General features: G+C 42.5%; 1 protein-coding gene across 2 annotated transcripts; it reads right to left on the bottom strand.

Moving 5' to 3' along the window:
• Window positions 1-14,231: 14,231 nt before the first annotated feature.
• Window positions 14,232-20,051, bottom strand: LOC120828729 (trypsin-3). 2 transcript variants are annotated; one of them, XM_040192261.2, is made up of 5 exons: window positions 19,546-20,051; window positions 17,085-17,247; window positions 16,527-16,668; window positions 16,173-16,439; window positions 14,232-15,496 (listed from the first exon to the last, which is right to left on the bottom strand). In XM_040192261.2, exons 1-5 carry the CDS (start codon window positions 19,598-19,600, stop codon window positions 15,326-15,328), a joined length of 798 nt encoding a protein of 265 aa, XP_040048195.1. In that variant the 5' UTR covers window positions 19,601-20,051; the 3' UTR covers window positions 14,232-15,325. The 2 variants fall into 2 exon arrangements, with proteins under 2 accessions (XP_040048195.1, XP_040048196.1); XM_040192262.2 differs by having other exon boundaries at window positions 17,085-17,244; window positions 19,546-20,046.
• Window positions 20,052-20,220: the final 169 nt, after the last annotated feature.

Raw genomic sequence — 20,220 nt, 5'->3', positions numbered from 1 at the left:
CTTCGTCCTCTTTTGATCGCTATAGGGCCGAAGTAGTCTACTCCTACGTCTGTAAATGGAGGCTTGTCTGGTAGAATCCTTTCCAGAGGTAAGTCTGCCATTTTCTGTTCTCCAACTCTTCCCTGCAGTCGTTTGCACACAACACAGTTTGTTATGATCCTTCTTGCTGCAGAGTTAGCTTTGATAATCCAGTACTTTTTACGGAGTCGGGACAGCATATGATTTCTTCCCCCATGGCCAATTTGTTCGTGGATATGTCGTAGCAATAGTGTGGATACGTGCAGGTCTTTTGAGAGAATCACTGGGTGCTTGGCCTCTTCAGGCATCGCTAGTCTACTCAGGCGACCGCCGACTCTCAGAAGTCCATCGTCCAACACCGGGTCCAGCTTGTACAGATGACTGCTTCTTTTAACACCATTTTTACCAGCCCCTAGTGTGGATAGTTCTTCTTCAAAGCTTTGCCTTTGACTGAAAGAGATAACAGCACGTTCTGCATGCATCAAGTCCTCGTGATTTAAACACTGTCTTTGGAGTGTTGCTTTAAAGGCGTGCATTTCCTTTAGTTGGCTGGCCTCGTCTTTTAAAATACTCACAGCGGTCTGGATCTCCTTTCGTTTTCTAGTCAGCAGTAATAGAGTTGTTTTTACTTTAAGTAGCCATGCTACAGCTGTCATTAGACTTTTCCAGGAAGAGAAATAACTCATTAAAGAGCTGGTGGGGTTCAACGGACCTTTCACAATGAGGTTACTTGTGATGTCTTGCTTGACTTCTGGATCATTGACAGAGATTGTGGTTTCCAAAAAAGGTTTCTGCCATTCTTTTTCTGGTTGATAGAGAAACTCTGGTCCTTTGATCCATCTCCTGCAGCTTAAGAAGCGGTTTGCCGTTAGTCCTCTAGAGGCTTCATCTGCTGGATTTTCCTTTGTGCTGACATATCTCCATTGTGACACGTCGGTAGCGTCCCTTACGAAGGAGATTCTATTTGCTACGAAGGTTCGGAAACGTTTTGTTTCGTTGGTGATGTATTTCAGCACTGTTGTGCTATCCGTCCAGAAGGTGGATTTGTTCAGCTGAAGCTGTAATTCTCTCCGAAGCATTATATCAACTTTGACAGCTAGAACTGCAGCAGTAAGCTCCAATCTGGGAATCGTTACTTGCTTTAATGGTGCAACTCTTGCTTTCCCTATCATGAAGGCAATGTGCACCTCCTTTTCGTTGTTTTCCAGTCGAAGATATGAAACTGTACCATATCCACTTTCGCTGGCGTCTGAAAAGTGGTGTAACTGTGCATGTCCAATTTGACCAAAGTTTGTGGGCTTCATGCAGCGGTCCACTTTTAACTCTGTCATGTTGTTTAGATCTGTCAGCCATTGTGTCCATTGTTAAGAAATGGTTTGGGGTATGTTTTCATCCCATCCAAGGTGTTTTCTACAGAGTTCCTGCATAATCAGTTTGGCTGGCAGAACAAATGGCGCCAGGAATCCCAAAGGGTCGTATACAGAGCCAACCACGGACAGGATGCCGCGCCTGGTGTATGCTCGTGAGGGTGCAGTCATTCTGAACGTGAACACGTCTGTCTCAACGCACCAGTGCAATCCTAGTGCTCTTTCCGTCGGCAGGTTGTCCTTGTCCAAGTCCAACTCTTTTATTTCCTTGGTTCGGTTTTCTTGTGGAATTGATGCCAATACCTTACGGCTGTTGCTGATCCACTTAGACAGTATGAATCCTCCCTTCTGGCAGAGAGTGGTCAGGTCTCTTACCATAAGAACAGCGCCCTGTTCTGTAGACATTGATTTCAAACAATCATCTACGTAAAAGTTGTTTTTTACAGTGTCTATAACCTCTGCTGGAAAGTGAGTTAGGTTATCTTCAGCGGTCTTTCTTAGTGCAAAATTTGCACAACTCGGCGATGACACTGCTCCAAAGAGGTGTACTTTCATCCGATATTCGACGAGATCCTGCTGCACGTCACCATCAGGCCACCATAGGAATCGCAAGTAGTCAATATGGTTGTCTGACACTTTGACCTGGTGAAACATTGCTTTGATGTCAGCCATCAGGGCAACAGGCTCTTGTCTGAATCTGAGGAGTACTCCTATAAGTGAGTTGGTAAGATCTGGACCCTGTAGCAATTGTTCATTGAGCGATGTTCCTTTGAAGCCAGCGCCGCAGTCGAAGACCACTCTCAAGGTTCCTCTCCTCGGGTGATACACCCCGTGATGTGGGATGTACCAGAGTTTCCCATCAGTACGATTCAGTTGATCCTCTGGTATCCTTTCCGCATAGCCGTTGTTAACCATTTCTTTGAGAAAAGTTGTATATTCTTTGCGAAACATCTCCTTTTTAACAAACTTGCGTTTCAGGCTTTGGATGCGTTGCTCTGCTATGCAACGGTTGTTTGGCATGCGGGGATTTTCTTGCTTGAAAGGTAAGTCTATACAATAGTGACCATCTGTAATTTTTGATGAGTGATTCACGATATCCAGGAATTTTATTTCTTCTCTGGACATTTCCTCTCTTTCATTGCTGCTTTCTTCATTGTAGTCATGATTGTATTGTTTAACCAGTAGCTCCTCTAAGTTCACGATGGACAGTCGGTTGACAGCGGCAGCAGGGCAGCCATTCTCATCCCTGCTGTTGTCTCCTCTCAAAGGACCATATATGACCCACCCCAATAGGGTCCTCACAGCGTATGGTCCATTGGCTTGGCTATTGACCACCTCCCAAGGTTCCAATGCCTTAGAAGCATTTGTGCCTATGAGCAGGTCAATGCCAGAATCTATTTCATGAATCTTGACGTCCTTCAAGTAAGGCCATTGCATCAGGTCTTCTTGTCTGGGAATGTTGAGCTTGGAAACAGGCATGATCTTATGTGTAAATACATTGGGCAGTTGTATGAAATCAGTTTTGTCCAGACTTGATATCTCTAAACCTGGGATATGATGACTAGTCACAGGTTTCACTTGGTTCATTGTACGTAAAAGAATACTAGTCTTTTGTCCTGTTACATTCAGTCTTCTCATCAGGCTTTCTGTGCAGAAGGTGGCTGAGCTTCCATGGTCCAAAAACGCATACGTCTGCAACACAGTGTCTCCTTTGGGGGTCTTCACTTGTACTGGCACAATAGAGAAGAGACAGGCTATTTCACCGGCCCCAATATGCCCACATGTATGAGGTGAGAGAACAGCATTGCTCCCAATTGATTTTCCATCCAATTCTGTTTTCCTTCCTATGTCTCTTTGTTCAATGTGAAGTATTTCAGGATGAATTTTGTTGCAGATGTCACAAGTCAAACGACTATCGCAGTCTTTGCTCATGTGTCCTACCTTCAAACAGCCAAAACAGACTCCCCTTTTCTTTAAGAAGTCAATTTTTTCCCTGTGCATCTTTTTCCTAATTTGTGGACACCGCGCCAACGCGTGACCATCTCTCTCACAGAACAAACAGGAATTTTGAGGGTTGGTGACGGATACATTTTTCATTCCACTTGTCATTTTTTCTTGTATTGGCATTTCCACAGGTGTTGCAGTAGTTGCAAAACTGCTTCCTCTTGGTCTCGGCCTCTCTCTTGCTGTGACATAGGGTTTGACGGATGTAGTTGTCTTAGCATCCTGGATGTTCCCAAAAAGTGGATCCGACAATATCTTCACTTGTCTCTCCATGAAGTCTACCAAGTCAGAGAAACTAGCTCGACGTCCATGTTGTTCCTGGAGCTGACATGCCCTATTCCTCCACTTGTCTCTGAGCTTGTAAGGCAGTTTCAGAAGAATGGTCTTCATACTGGAAGCGACGTTCAACTCCTCCATATAGGTGAGTTGTTCCATTGCATTGCAACAACCTCTCAGGAATAATGTAAACGCTTGCAATGCTTTCACGTCCTCTGGCTTAATCGCTGGCCAGGCAAACGCTTTGTTCATGTATGCTGTAGCAATCTTATGTTCGCTACCAAAATGTTCTTTAAGCAGTTCTTTTGCTCTTTTATAGCCCTCAGCCGAAGACAAATGTTGACAGCTGTGGACTAAATCCTTTGGATACCCTCTGGTATATTGCTCTAGGAAATGCAGGCAGTCACTGTCGTCATCAGTCTTTCTTTCCACTCCTCTCTCGAATGCCCTGATGAAAACTCCATATTGCAAGGGATCACCATCATAAACGGGAATATCTCTTGGTGGTAAAGTAGAAGAGAGATTGTGTTGAGCTAGAAGAGTGGTTATGTCACTTTGCTTCTGAATGATGTGATAGATATCACCTTGATTATGATCATTATATCCAGGTTGTGTTAGAGGAGTCATATCCTGAGCTCTAACAGATGGTCCATCAGCGCTTTCCTTTGGCTGAACAACCTGTTGCTGGGAAGATGATTCTGTTCCTGTCCGCACATTCAGTCTTTGTTGCACTTGATCGGGAAAATAGGTGTTTGCATGTGGATTTTCTTTGACTGACCTTTTCCATTGAACAGTTCCTTTTTCCAAATAAGAGTTCATTCCGTCTGACACTCTTGAGCTATTTCTTGATTCAAGTACATTGATTTTTGCATTGGTTGCTGCCAGTTCAGTCTCTAGTTCCAGTTGTTCTTTCTTCCTTTTCAGTTGTTCTTCCTGAGCCTCCAGGTCGTGCATTTTCTGCAGAGCGGCGACCCGTTCCATGAGAGCAGCCTTTTCTGCATGAGCTTTAATGCGAGCAGAGGATGTTGAAGAGGCACGTGATGAAGAACTTGATTTGTTGCTTGATTTGGGTTTTGACACATTAGAAATACTGTCATCAGGTCCAATGTCATCTGTGATTATATTTTCGGCAATGGTATGCGTTGCATGCCATCCAACCTCTGAAAACCACACATTTACATCCTGTATAAAACCATAAAAAATTGTCATTTTTTGTTGAAACCAGTGATTTTGCTTTTCAAGTTCACTTTCAGGCAATGGTAACTTCACCAATGACTCATGACTTCTTTTGGCATCATTACAGAGGTTGATTAATGTAACCAAGTTAGATTGCACTTCATTTGCATTCCCTTTTGATTTCATGAGCTCTTTCTGAAACTCCATTGACTTCTTAGCTTGCTTACATTTCAAGTTTCTTGCTTTCTGACAGTTTTCAATGAACATTTCCAAACCTTTTTCAGTGTGTCTAGTAACCCTTTTTCCCTTTTCAGAATCCAATGCAACATTGCCATTTTGTGACCGAACGTCAGACTTGACTAAGGACATATTTGTTTGTGATCCAGTAAACCGCACTGAAGGCAGAATGCGTCGTGCGGCTTATATTGTAGTGAGAGTCAACGAGATTCAGTGTTGCTGTTTCTGGTGCTATAGCTTTTCCAATAAAGCTTAGTGTTGCACGTACCTCCTCCGTGGTTCCTTGTTGTTTGGAGTTTCCAATCTCCTTCCATTAGCTCGCACAGGTGGCGTCAATCTTCCGTCGATTGGGCTGCCCGCGTCTGCCCTGGCAATCCTTATCCAGTTCCAATACCTTCACCGGCTCAATTTTCACTCATAGAGCGCAGTTCTCACTTTTGTATTGGCAATCTTAGGTTTGCTGCCCCTTTAGCTGGCTTCTTGTTGTTCTTTGCCATCAGGCACAGGTGGGAGTGATGTTTCGACGCAGACACACAAAATATTTTCCAGTGATGATTTTAGTTGAGGTTTGTAATTTATTGCAGGCAATTGTATAAACAGATGAACATACCGGTTGAACGTGCTCCTATTGATGGTGGTCTGTCTTCGTGGTCTGGTGAGAACTGTCTGGTGCTCCCCTACCTGTCCCTCGCTTCCTGTCACCTACGTCCCTTATGTACACCCAGGTGCACCTAATCACCGCCACCTAGTGTCCAAAGTGTCAATATAAATACGGTGTAACAAACAAAATATACTTTGCCAACAACAACACATAATGGCTCCTACAACGATGATTTCTTGTTTTCTGACTAAAAAAACATTTTTTTACAAAATGTTACAGTAAAGTTCAGCATATAATGTACGCAGTCAGTATTGTTACACATTGTGTTTTTTTTTTAAGTAGTTAGTTATCCTGACAGTGATGCAATCATACTAGAAACCACAGTGCAAATCGTTTAACATTGTGCCTTTGTAGTAGCCTTAAGGTTACACCAGGGATTTGAATCATCTCTGACCCGAATGATAAAGCATAATTATAATGGAGAATAGGAACATGGCCAGCCGAGACTACTGGCTCATTCTTTCTGAGGCCAATATCTCTGTGGATGTATTTGAAAAGTGGGGAAGGTCGTGCAGACAAAAAGAAGAACTTTGAAAAGGCTGAAGGAGAGAGTGAGTGAGGAGGCCGATAGAAAGGCAACAACCTTCGGCGCTGAGGACACGGACCGCTGCAAAAAAAACCTTCATTGGATGCAACGAAACACGTCGGACCGGGGAGTTCTGGACATTTTGAGCTTACACAACAGTCCTTATTTTCATGAATAGAATTCACTGTTGATGTCCAGGTGTTCTGTACTCTGTGTAGAATCCAAATGAAGTTTCCCTCGGAGATCCGCTGCCGAAAGGAATCACGGCCCATCTCACTTGAGCACTAGGATTTTATTTAATTTACACTCGGCCCATACCTGTCCCTTGTTCTGCTTCAGCACATTTATACCACAGCAGAGTAAAAGAGTATCAAAGCTTTCCAGCTTCTTCAGTGGCGACTTTAAGCTGAAACAGCAATAAATCAGAGTCGTTCTGCTTGGGGCTTGGATGAATTAAGTTGTGTGCGTGTGAGTCTTTGGTTTACGGGCCGTATGTTTGCAACAGAGGCTCCTCTTCTCTCACGCAACAAAACACATGACATGAAGAAAGCGAGCCCACATCGTAGCAGCATTATCATGTTTCTAAGTAATTAAATTGATATTGTAACATAATTCCTATTAAATGACATTGAAACAATAATAATACAATTTAATAAAAAAATAGTTCAAGCAATATTTCCAACATGTAACTGCTTCTAATTCGTTGCCTATAGATTTCATTAACTAAATTACATATGTAAAGTTAGCTTTAGAGTTGGTGAAAGGTGGATTTATTTACATCTTTTGGACATCATCGCTCGCTGTTTCCTCGTGTTTCTCTTCTAGAGATTAAAATCCTTTCATTTTAATAAATTGACTTACCTTTCTTAAATATTCTCTATGAAGTTTTAATGGATTTACTGAAATTGCCCTTTTCAAACCAAATCAGAATTTATATTGCTCGACATTCACTCCAGTCAAAGGCTTTATTTGTCACACAGGCTGAACCCTTATCAAGCTACAGATATACGTTATTGTACAGTACTTTACCTGTGTGTACAGAAGCCTCAAATTGTTTCTTGCATCAGGCAATAGCTCTTAATAGCAAACTTGTGTTGCTGCGGTTTGCAAGAAGGTTTGTTTGTGTGGACAGTCGGGCTGAAGGCTGAATACTTATTATTCAATGGGGAACTGAAAAAGCTAATGAATAAAACACTATGTTGGCAGTGAATCTTACTGCATGCAGCCCCGGACAGAAGTCACTGCATTAATGATTTGCTAAGCAAACATCATTACGAAGTGTCAGAGGGCTGCAGAATCAAACCTACGCCACAGAAAAACAACAAAATAGAATAGTCAGCAAATTATTCAATCTTTATAAAACCACCAATAATGACGTCCCCTCTGCTCTGCATTAAAGCATTTTTAAAATAGTTGAATAATATAGCCAAAAGAAGGATCTCTATGTGTATCACTGCAACTGCACTTAGGGTGCTTTTGAAAATACTGGACTACAACAAAACGTAACAGAAAATAGTCACCAAACAAAATAAGTATCCTTGGGACCTTTTTTAAAGACAGAGAAAGTCATTCTGAAACAAATGTCTACAGCAATATCGGAATAATAATGAATGAATGTTAAAACAAGCATACTTCTTGATCCAACGCCGCCAACCGGTTGTCGACTTCAGTAACTCAATGAGTCATAAACAAAAGCGACAACTCACGTATTCTGCAGGGTCATCGCACCGTAAACACCCCCCCTCGAAATGTGTCTCGTTTTATTTCTCAATTCCATTTCGTTCCGTAGAAATTTCTGCCTTTTTGTTGGGACAAGCGAGCGTGAAGGCAGTGTGACCTTGTGGGGTCAAACTCATTTGGCATCCGGTTAACCCACCAGCCGATACCAGTTTTTTCTTTTATTAGACAAACAGGATCCTGCTAAAGCCAGCGTGGCAACTCCTCTAAACGCTTTCGAAGCTCGGGTCTCACCAGCAGCAGCAGCATCATTGTGTCTCTGGCTGCCGTCTCGCACAGAGATTGCCCTCTTCCTGCCATCCAATTCCGCCAAATGAGAGCTTGTTCATCTCCTGGGAGGCCTCACAGCCCCCGTCTCTGTTTGGAATTGGCCTGGCAGTTAAGGTGATCTCTGCAGATCAGGCTGGTGTACTCCGATATCCTATCCGCCTGTCCCCCTTTCTCTGGCTGGCAGCGGAGGGGAGGGTGACGGCCCTTCTGCATACGGATGAGATGTAATCTGCCTGCCATGCTAACTGGCTGGCGGGCGGAGGGAGAGGGGGACAGAGGAGCGGAAATGACTCTGTTCTGTTCAATCATCGTTCTCTCTTGAGCCTTGGGGTGTCTTGGACACGGCTGAGAGCTAAAATATAGGGCCGTCCCTTGGATAATGTATTCACGATGCACGCGCTTAGCTTCGAGGCGACGGTTTCCACGGCCCCGCTGACCTCTTGGTGCCCGTCTCCGTTCCTGCTTTATTTTCTCAAGCGACAGGAGAGCATCTTCTAGGCTCCAAGTTCCTGGATCTCCCCCCCTGACGTTGCCGTTCCGTAGAGAGTCACATAATGGAAACACCCGAGTCTCTTACGGTGACACCATCGTGCCCTTCTGACACGGGACTCGTCCCAGTGAGCCTAAAGAAGCTCGTTAAAGTAGTTTTCCCTTCGGGGGGGGGGGGTTCATTGAAGATTCACAATGTTCGCCGAGTACATTTAAGATTCTGTCTGAGTGGCTCAACTTCAAAAAAGAAATACGGAGCCAATCCGCAGCGCACCCGGCATTCACTGTCAGAGCCGCGCTCGCTCCTCCGTGCGTGACGGCGTTGGAGCTCTCGGACTCCCCGCCGGATTTGGATGGAGGTGTGATTGCACTCGCTGTCTGAGTGGCAGCATCATTTTCACACAGCAGAGATTCAGAGCACAAGAAGATTAATTGCTCCACTTTGTCCTCTTGCTATCTTTGCGTTACGCAACTTCAACTTTGTCTATTTTCGTGTCAAAACAAAAAGTCTCGTGGCCTTTTGGGACAGGACTTTTCTCTCTTTCATTTTTCTCCACAGTCGGTTCGTTTAATCACAAATTCGGTAGCTGTCTGAACACTAAATTGCGATGTCAGACTCAGTGTGGGTGGGTTTTCTGAGGCATGCAGTACACGCCAGTAGCACGATGTACAACAATGATGTCGCCTCTGTAGTTTGTTAAACCAGGAGGCAGTGGATGTGTATTAGTAAGTAAGTCAAGCGAGTGAGATATTTGCACAACACGCCTCATGGCTAGTTTGGAACATTCTGTCAACTGTGATGATTTCACATCACTCGCATGTCTTCCTCACAAAGCTTCTGCAGCACCTCAAATATTTTCTTTTCCACCATCTGGTAACGACACATAATGCAGGATGTGAGTGTTAGCACAGACCAAGTGTGCTTGGAAACACTTTTGCTTTCAGAATTTTACTTATGAGCTACATGTGATCTCGACAATGAGATCAGTCAGCTGATGACCCGCTCATGTGGGTTGATTGGCTGCAGAGGTTGGACAGGACGGCCTGCAAGACGCTGAGATGGGTATCAAACCGCTCACTGGTGACGCAAGGCCAATAGCGCCAAATGAGCAGCGACTATTTCCAATCACAATGTTTACAGTAGTTCTTATTGTTTCGAGCTGTGCAGCACTTGAATATTCTGTGTTCATTTTGAATTTAAAATTTGTATTTTTAATTTATTGTATTGTCTGTTTTTATAGCGTGTTCTCGTTTGATTGTTTTTTTCCTCTTATTGTTTTGAGGCTTTTGCATTTTCATGTGACGTCTGTAGTTGAACGTGGTTAATTTTCTGTATTTGTAACACTATTTGCTGGTTGTATTTTCTTTTAGGTTTTACTGCCTATGGCTGCATATCTACATTAGAAGTTGACGTTACATAAAATGTAAGTACTCAAGTCAGGTAACACAATACTGCACTCAACTATAAATATGTGAGTGTACTTATTCCATGATTTCCCTCCTGAAGGTTTCTTTAGAAGACATTCACAATAAAAATAATCACGACGGCGCACACGTGGAGATGTTTTCACACGTTATTATCTCGTAAAGAGGTGGGGGAATAATGTCAGTGGGCTCTAATCTGACGCTTCGAGCGGGTTTATAAGCAACATCTTTGCTACAGAACAAAGCACGACCTCCCCTTGATGGCAGCCCTAAGTTAGGAAACACGGTTAAAGTGCTCCACTTTCTACTCATCCTCTGAGGGGGAAACTTGATGAATCTACGGAGCAGCAAAAAGGAAGCAAGCGAGGGAAGAAAGAGGGTCGTTGCTGCGGTTTGAAGAGGCGTTTCAGAAATGTGTCTCTGTGTTCCTGCTCCTCGAACCGTTTCCCTCTGACATTTTAAATTGCACCAAAGCCTCAACTACTTGAAGTGATTGTTTACCACTTCTTCCAAAATGAATCGTTCATGTTTACAGATAATGTCTGCCGTCTCAGGATTTGCTTGTTATGTTAACAACTTTGCAATTGCAGATACAGCTGCAATGCTGCTCCCGAATCTCAAGGGCACCGTACGCTTGTAATTCAAGACAAAGCTCACACACACAAGTATCATCATCATAAATAAAGGAAATACAAGTTGAGTCGAGGCCACATATGGGTGTGTGTGTGTGTGTTTGGGATGTTGGAGCCTTTCTGCATTGTTGTTGATATTTCTGATTAATATTACGCTAGACATTTCTGAATATATGGAAAATGGTAATTCAATATTCAGTGAAAATTCAAAATATCACAATATAATGCAAAATATAATGGAATATAATACATTATTTTATTCCCTATTCTCCTGTGAATAAACAATTCTCATTAATGAAATATCAGTCAACACGTGGACTTGATAAACTCATTCCCCCTCTTTTGTGTCTTTTTTTGTGACCTCTTTAAATGCTCCTATTCACATCGTGATACATTCATTCATTTTTAATGAATGTATAAAACCATGTAAACGTTCAAAACTTTTGAGTACGTGAAACAAATTCACTTTGAAGATACAGAATTCTAAGGTTTAAGGGTAATGAATGCATATTTTAACGAGACAGAAGTCCCCCTTCCCTATAGTCTACCGTGCATCATATTATAGCTCTGCACTCTGCTTGTATCCCCTTCAGACTGGTGTGTGTGTGTGTGCTGCTGTGCAGACAGCACAGGAAAGGAACCAAGTTTGAATAGAAAGCACGGCGATGTACAGCTGTGCACACAAGAAGCACTTCGTGCTCCTCTCTTTCTCCGTGTCAGTTCACTCTAGAGATAAGACGACGAACAGGTATCAAATATTATATTGATAGGGACGCCCCAAAACATTGCTAAAGAGTCCCAAAGCCCTTGAGAAGATGTATTTCCTGCCGTTGTCATCCAGCGCCATATTTCTGACTCCATAAACGTCAACGCTTTCTAGCATGCAGCTATGCCCTCCCAGGGGTGTTCTGCAAAACCTGTCTGGGGGTTGAACTATTAATCTAAATTAAGCGATAAACTCTTCTGAATAAACGGAGGAAATAAATGGCCCCATTTCGGCCATAAATGTATTTTTAGCCGTCAGTCGAATGATGAGATAAGATAGAGGAATGCCGTCTTCTACAACTGGGATCAATGATTCCTTTTCTGGCTAATCGTTTGCATTATCTAGTTTGAGGCTCACCATGACTCTTTCTGTGTTTATCCCAATGGAGGTGTAGTCTGAACTCGAGTGGCTGATTCAGTCATTATGCCATGGATCACTCCTCCCTTTCCATCTATTTTAGGAGTGTCTAATACAGACACCAAGAATGCTTTTACCATGAAAAGAAAAAAATAAAGCTTGACTGCACAGTAACAATTCCGCATTGGTCTTTCTTGTCATCCCATCTGTCCATTTATTCATTCTAATTCTTAAAAAAAAGGAAAAATAATTTCAGCCTTTTGCCTTTGAGCCAGTCTTCTGTCTTCTGCATATTTAACACATGCCTGTTGTCCCAGATTCATAAAAACGCCTTCTGGCTGTAACCATGTCATAGAATTAATGGGAGAAAATGTAAAAAAAAAAAAAAAAAGGAATTAAGACTAAGTGTATCTGCAGGGTCAGAAAAGTAAGAATGGAAGGAAGTAAGAGAAAAGCTCAAAGTGTCTGTGAAAGTGAAGTGCTCTTTGGTTTTGAAGGACGGCTCAACCATCCGGCCCCGTTTCCATCCCGGATTCCGTGGTGCCTCGCGGCTCTCTGGCATCCCGCTGAACTCAAACAGTTGTCTGGCACCCAAAGTCTGCAGCCCGGCTATTGTAGAGGAACAGCCTCATCCAGGCCTCCCTGCAGGTTTAAAGCACTATCATGACTGGGTTATATTTCATAATCCTTGTAATCCCATAAGCTTAATGTTACGTTTTCCGTGTACAGACCCGAGGCTTCAGTAGAAAGGGCTTTTTATAATTAAACACGAGGCAGGAGGGAGGAAGGACCAGCAGTGCTGCACCTTAACTGCTGTTGTTCTGATGCTCGTGCTGTAATGATCAAACGCCCCCTGGTGGTTCAAATAAGGTTAGTCCCTTGTTTTCTTTGTGCCATTCTTTAAACGTTTTAATCTATAGAGTAAGCTGTCATTTGAAAAAAAGTTGAATGTTTGAAATATCTTTATGATGTATCTTTATAATAATGTGCTTGTCTTTTTAAGTCACTTTTACTTTAGTTCTGAAATCTATAAAGTTGTTATTCGTCTTAACCCTCTGCACAGCGGCATGCGCATGCAGAGGAACAACAGTTTATTAATGAGATCCCGGGCGTAGGTGTGTGGTGACTCAGAGCATTGTAGTGTGTGGTGAATAGTTTTGGACTCGACGAGCAAACGGAGGAAGATGCAATCAAAAGCCTTCGTGAACACAGATGCTATAAAGAGCTTTCCGCTAATTTTGTGTTATTGGGATTATGGTTGTTGTTGAAGATGTTAGTGAATATCGGATGCACAGTGCTCAGGTCCAGCTGGACTGAGCCTGTCTACCCTCTTCTTTGTTTTCCTGAACATGGCCTTCACCTCACTTGAATGTGTAATATATTATACTTTTGGACGTTTAATGAAGTACTTAACGGATCTGAGTCCTTCTTTCACCACTGTACCATGCCCAACCCCAAATACTCCACATCAAACTCTTTTCTTAGAACTAATAACAGAGTGGTGTAAAGTAATGGAGTGGCCTAGTTTGGGGAAAATGATCTGTTATCGTAAACTATCTTTTGTCACTCCGGTTGCTGTAAAGCAAAGAAGTGACACTCTCAAATGAATACGTTCCTATACATGAACCTAGGGAGGGTCCTTGGTGAGCCGAGCCCAACACTCCCCAAAGAGGCCTTCTCGTGCCAGAACAAAAGGAATCTACCTTTATGTAACCATTGTAACCTGAAATGTTAAAATAAAGAGACGTAAAGGCCCGTAAGCACATCAATCACACGGGGCACCGACACGCCACCGCCACCTCAGAAGCAAACACTGAAACCAGAGATGCCTCGAAAGTAGGCCATCAACTATTCATTCTGATGCGACAGGCCTCCACCTATCAGGTGTGATGAAGTCTTTATCTTCTCCTCCTCTTTTAAAGAAAATCACCGCCGGCCGAGGCGGCAGCGCCTCGCAGGCGTTACACGGATCGCTCAGAGGAAACACATGGCTGCATGCATATTTCATGGCGGCGTGGCGCTTTGGGGATAGTTCATCCGCGGTTTTAGAGAATCCGGTGACAGGCACTTTATGGCAAAAGGGATTGATTTTTTTTTTTTTTAATTAACAGGTCCCCCAGTGGGCTCCACTGACCCAGTGTGTAAGAAACACAGCATGAAGAGCACTCCTCCAGCTGTCTATCCAGACATGCTGGTGCATTCAACGGATCCACTAAAGATGAAAACAGCAGCAGCAAGATTCTGAGCCGCAGGATCAGCATTTTAATTCAAAATAGAGAGGTCTGCCATGTGGAATAATCAGTCATTTATTATTAGGGTACAAAACAAGAAAAAGCAACAATTCATGCCATTGTTTCGTAACACAATCATTGCTCTTCCATGCATTTACTCAACTTTCACACACACACACACACACACACACAAACACACACACAATACAGACATACAGTTTAGATTCTCCACCATTGTAACAGAGTTAGTCCACATTCAGAGTGAGAGATATTCTGCATGTATATATTTTTCAATTGATGATTTTTGTCAATCAGAACACAAAAAAACACACAACATTTAGCATATTGAATGAAACTGATTCCTGAAACTAACAAGTATTTTCTTCATCAATTCTTATAATTATGAATTAATCAGAGAAACAGAGAAACAGAGAAACATGAGCACCACAACTTTCTAGATCCCCAAATGGCTTTGAAGGGACTTGAAATCCCTCGATCCCCATATTTGAGCATATTCTCTTGAAAATATACCTTTCCAGTCGTTTGAGTTGCAGTGTCAAAAATCAAATGCATTTGTTTTCTAAACGTGTTGTTTTCAGGGCTTCTGTATTGGAAAACCTTATGTTTTACAGATGGGATTGTGTGAATCAACTGTGAACAAGCATTAAATGCTCTTATGATATTTTATGTTGCAGTTGAAGTGTTGAAATGTTTGTGCAATTGTTTCGACAACTTAGTTGAGCGTAGTTCTCCATGAGCTCTGATTATGAGCAATCTAAGCAGAATGATTGGCACCTTTTTCTGGTTTTTATTAGAGGGGTCATTGAACTTTCACTGATTAACAGCAACTATTATATAAAATCAAGAGAACGGAATTGTTAGATATCTTACAAAATGCCATTTAGAATACTGCTCATATCCTTTGATTAATATAAAGCTGGAGTGTGAGTAGCTTTATTTAGCAACAACAAATAACCAACACATAACTAAACCCCACAAAACCACAACATTTAACTCCTTTTTTACTATTCTTACTCCAGATTGAACAAAGAGGTGCACAAAGCAAAAAGAAGATCTAAAAAGCGTAATTTCCATAATGTGGAAATAACTGACTGCGTTTTAGTCTCCACTTTTATCTCAGTGACATTGGGTTTTAATTCGTGTTACACCCGCTGTAGTGGCTAAATATTGTGTTGTCTATCCACCTGCGGAACTTGGACACAGCAGTGTAGACTCCGGGAAACTGGGCGTCAGCACATCCTCTCCCCCAGGACACCAGGCCGTAGACCCGGCCCTCGCACACGAGCGGACCCCCAGAGTCCCCCTGAGACAAGGGAAGAAGAAGGCCACACACAGGCATCACTGGGATTGTTCTGAACAGGAAACGTAATGTAATGAAACAAATTTGTGTCAGTCGAAACTAGTCCAATAGTTTGCTAAACATCTAAGTGCCCAACGGTCAGGCCTCTTTGAAATGTGGCGGCCATATAAAGAAACAACGTTGTCTATTTTGTTTAGAATTATTTGAATTACGTTGTATGTTTTTTTTCATTTTGTAAAAAATACGGTACATTTCTGATCAAAGTGTTTGGAGAGGAGGTCGGCATACAAACAAAGGTGTGTGAAATAAAACTTATTATAAAAGTTAGGTGAACTGTTTGAGACGTGTAGCCGTGCTGTATTCTTTGTCAAAGCTTATGGCAGTGACTGAATTGTGTTTGTTTTTTTGGTTTAAATTCACAATGTTAATCACGTGTTCCAACAGTGGAAATAGTGCAGGAAACAAAGCTTCTATGAAAGCTTACTTTCTTATTCAACGGGGTTTGTCAATTGTGTGATACATTATTGGAATAATATTAGCAATGCATTAGAAACAGCGTCTTATCTTGCAGTCGGTTAAAGTGCCAATTACTAACTAATGAGGGGCAGATGTCATACATTAAACTGCAATCGCCGAGCGGTGACCTTTCCGCACTCTGGGTGAAACTGCGTCCTCTTACCTGGCAGGCGTCCTTCCCACCCACCGTGAAACCGGCACACAGCATGCTCTCTGTGATCTGCCCGTCGAAGGACTCACTGCGGTTGCACTGTTCCGTGGAGACGATGGGCAGCAGGACAGTGCGCAGCGTGTCGGGGATCTGCCCTCCGCCGGCGCTGGTGTATCCCCATCCCGACACCCGGCACACCCGTCCCGCTGCCAAGGAGGCGCCCTGCCGGGGCAGCAGGGCGACGGACACGTAGGCGTTCAGATCGACCGGGGCCCTCAGCTGGACAGACGGTGGAGAGTTTGATCATTACAAGGACCTTCCCGAGAGCGACGGATGGAGAGACGGGCTCAAAGAGCGTCTTTGCACCTTTATGAGCATGATGTCATTGTTCGTGGTGGTGCTGTTGTACTCGGGGTGGGGAAACAAAAGTTGGGGAAGCACTTCTTGCTCCGTGCCCTCGTAGATGGTCAGGGAGTAGTCTCCGGCCACTATCATCATTTTGTTTACTCTGCAGAAATAAAAGAGTAAATCAGTCGGCAAGTTGCAAACGGTTAAATTGTTCTTCTTAATACGTTATTGGCTAAAAACGAATGTTTTCTCACGAGCCAAACTCTTTGTAAAGGAAAGAGTGCGGCTTCAAAATAAAGTCACTCAGTCAGCTGTGATGACATTTTCTCTCAATATCGACAATTCACTAAACTGCCATTTGATGCGACTCGAAATGACCGGATGGTCTCGTGAAACACTGTAAACACGTATTGACGAGCAGAGACGGCAGGTTGAGGACGTCGTACGTCAATAAGCCTGTTATTGTTGTCTGCAGGCTAAATCAGGACACACGGCTTTATCAATACGCTAGCCTATAAAGTTAGACCGCTTTTATTTTCATTGGACATTAGTCAAGAGAAGAAAACATTTGCTCACCCTATGTTACAGTGCGCTGCTGTGATTACCCAGTACTTATTTATCAAGGAGCCCCCACATAAGTGCCGACGCTGCGTTGTCTGTATCGACACGATGTACTTGATTGAATGTGGAACTGGTGCGTATCCTCCCACTATGCGTTGCCCTGGCAACTCTTGACCTGCTGCGACACACAGAACACATGTATGATCTCAGATTGACTCGAGAGGGAGGGAGACAAAAGAGTTGAGATATTATAAAGCAGGAACAACAGAGAAAACAACAGCTGACATTAGTGCACAGACGCTCCTGGTTTAGCAGATGAATGAAACACGATCTCATCGCTGAGGTACATTGATTCACAGTAAAGGATTAGTCATAGTGCATAATTATCTATCAGATGTTAACACAGGAGTGATTTGAAACCTAGAATACTCCAGCCAAGTGTTGTTCTGAAGTGTAACTTTGAGGTAGATTTATCATTTATTTTGTCACTTTATACTGATATATATAGAGGATATTGCAGTACTTTTAACCCCACTACATTTATTTGACAGTGATTTTTAAAAAGATTGTACATTCATACTACATGATGTTGATGTGAAACGTGAACTATTGTACTATTACAGAATAAATTAAGATAATCCTAGATTTTACTGAATTATGATTTTACTGAATTATGTGTAACTTTACTTTTGCTAATAATACATTTTAAAATAGAGCTTCAATGCATTTTACTTGCAAAAAAGTAGATTTCCATAAAAGTATTATCACTTAAATACTTATTATGTTACATAAATCTTAAAAGTTTTATTTACTCATAATTTCATTGTCAGTGTTTCATGCGTAAAAATGGCAACTAAAGCTACTCTTGGGACACTGAGGTCACATTCCCAGTGTTTTAAAAATTAGTTCCAGTCATTTTAGTCTCACTCGTTACATTTGGCTCATTTAGGCCAAGGATTCAGTATTATTACAGCATCAGAATTTAAAGCGTGATAGAGCAGGGTTTGACCACAGAGACCTTGACTGAAGAAACTGTAACCTTTGTGAAACCTTGAGGTCCTTGGACTCCCGACCAGGTTGTCGCTAGAATCCCGTCCTCGAGAGTATCTACACTGCAAACTCAAAGTGTACATTACAGCAAATGAGAGGCATCTTAATGGCATCTGCAATTAAACAATTCCCTCTCATAGACGCCGAGCTATAATTAGTAAAACGGTAACTCTATTCAGTGCACGTGGACTGGGTGTGCGTGAGATACACGCCAGCATTAGAGGTGTAATGACCTAGAAACTGGACCTCGGACATCGTGTCTCCTATTGTCTGTAACCAGAGCTCAACCTAATAGAGTCAAATGTAATAACGTGTTCCTTGGATGTCGCAGAAACTGCCAAACTGCGTTGTAGTGAGTCAATTGTAAGTAATTCATTGCTTACTGCTTTATTTAGTTAGCTGCCATTACACCAGAGAAATGTTCTTTTTTACATCCTCTGTCTGCTGTATTGTCTGTTGTGAAATTGCACAGTCCCAGATCCCAGAGATCCTTTCCAGATGCCTATCAGGGTCTTCTTTCACGCTTTTTATTCATCTTTGAGGCAGAATAGCCTGTCACAAAAGGAGGTGGTGGCCACAACTACTTATTGTTGTTGTGTTACTCACCTTCGTCTGCGGTTTCAAATTTGTTTGGCGAATAAGCACTTTTACTGAACATTTCAAAAGCTCTTTATCTAGAGATGTAAATCTCTGATGTGGAATTAAATCTTTGTTACAGGAATTGATTCATTTTCTGAAAGAGTTATTGGGGGCATATCTGCTCTTTATGAGACATTGTGAAGCTTAGTGATGGAGAAAATGAAATAGACCATGAGGCCGGGTCACTGCGCCAACGGCTGAAGCGTGATTAATGTCCTGATGCTCCACCGGATGAGCAGCCACACAGATCACAATGTCCATGTTACAGGAGCTGGAACTATTACTGATAGTACTTTAAAAGTTGTAATTTATTGCTTAACGTTGTTTTTTTTAAAGAAGAATAGTAAATTTGCCATTATAAAATTATTTACACACGGCAAGCTGGATCTTAAAAAATGATGTTCATTTTAGAACTAAAATATTGTAGTTGATTTCTCATTAATTATTATAAATACCTTTGTTTGATTCATGCCAAACCTGCACTCCTCCTGTTAAAGCCGTGAGTTCATGAGACATGTGCAGAGGAATTTGGCTGAGTAAAACTTTTTTGTCTAAAGACCATCTCTATGGAGCAGCAGGACTGCCAATGCCACTGCTAAAAGGCAACACTGCAAACATGGATACGAAGGATCCCAATACCATATTACATCCAAGTTTTGCCCATTTAAATTCAGATTCAATTTATGCACCTTTAAATATAATTTATGAGTATGCATCCCAACTTTCATATTGTTTTAAGCTTCATGCATGACTAAACTGTAAAATAGAGATAAAGAAGCGTACTTACAGTTTATGGCCAGGACTTCAAACAGTATACAGAGGACTAAAGAAGGCCGGCCCATGGTGAGACAATGGGGAGAGCAGTCAACCGTCACAGCCAGGAATCACCCGCGTACTGATTATCTAATCTGAACCAGAGCCACACACCTGCACTCTCGGGTTTCTTCTAGTTCCTTAGTTCCTATTTCCGTTTCCATGGTCACATCCCTTTATCCTGGACAAATGTACAACTGAAAAACACAGCATGGCTACACATCTCAAATCTTAAATGACTTACTCAAGCTGCCCTAGACTTCGTCATCATTGTTTATTTAATCGCCCGGTCAAGTGAAGGACACACAAAAGGTAAAGCATGTACTGGGTTTTTTGTGTTGCCAGTTTATTCCTCCAGTACAACCACTGTAGTGATGCAGCGCTGTCGGCTGTGCAACGTTTGACACTTTGCAGCTGCAGATTGAAGCTCAGCATGAAATGACCCGCTAAAGGAAAGGAAATACAGTGAGAGCCTCTGCATCTTTATCGCTGTAATATTTCCTCTCACTGCTTTCCTCAAGAAGGATCAGCAAGGGTTTGGGTCTCATTAAAAATGGAGCACAGCTTATGCTCGGTCTCGTGACCTCTGCGGAGTTCCCACCCTTAGCTGGCTGCTTGCCCTTCCCTGTCGCCCTCAGCGTTACTGATA

This window comes from Gasterosteus aculeatus, chromosome 2 (genome assembly GCF_964276395.1).
Source record: "Gasterosteus aculeatus chromosome 2, fGasAcu3.hap1.1, whole genome shotgun sequence".
In the NCBI taxonomy this organism is placed as follows: Eukaryota; Metazoa; Chordata; class Actinopteri; order Perciformes; family Gasterosteidae; genus Gasterosteus; species Gasterosteus aculeatus.
This window is presented reverse-complemented; position numbering and strand designations above follow the sequence as displayed.

Excerpts from the sequence above, each read along its gene's own strand:
- LOC120828729 (XM_040192261.2), bottom strand. The coding sequence starts at position 19,600 with ATGGGCCGGCCTTCTTTAGTCCTCTGTATACTGTTTGAAGTCCTGGCC. Across the intron at positions 17,248-19,545 it reads TGAAGTCCTGGCCATAAACT|CAGGTCAAGAGTTGCCAGGG; the intron begins GTAAGTACGCTT and ends TGTGTGTCGCAG. Across the intron at positions 16,440-16,526 it reads ATGACATCATGCTCATAAAG|CTGAGGGCCCCGGTCGATCT; the intron begins GTGCAAAGACGC and ends CCGTCTGTCCAG.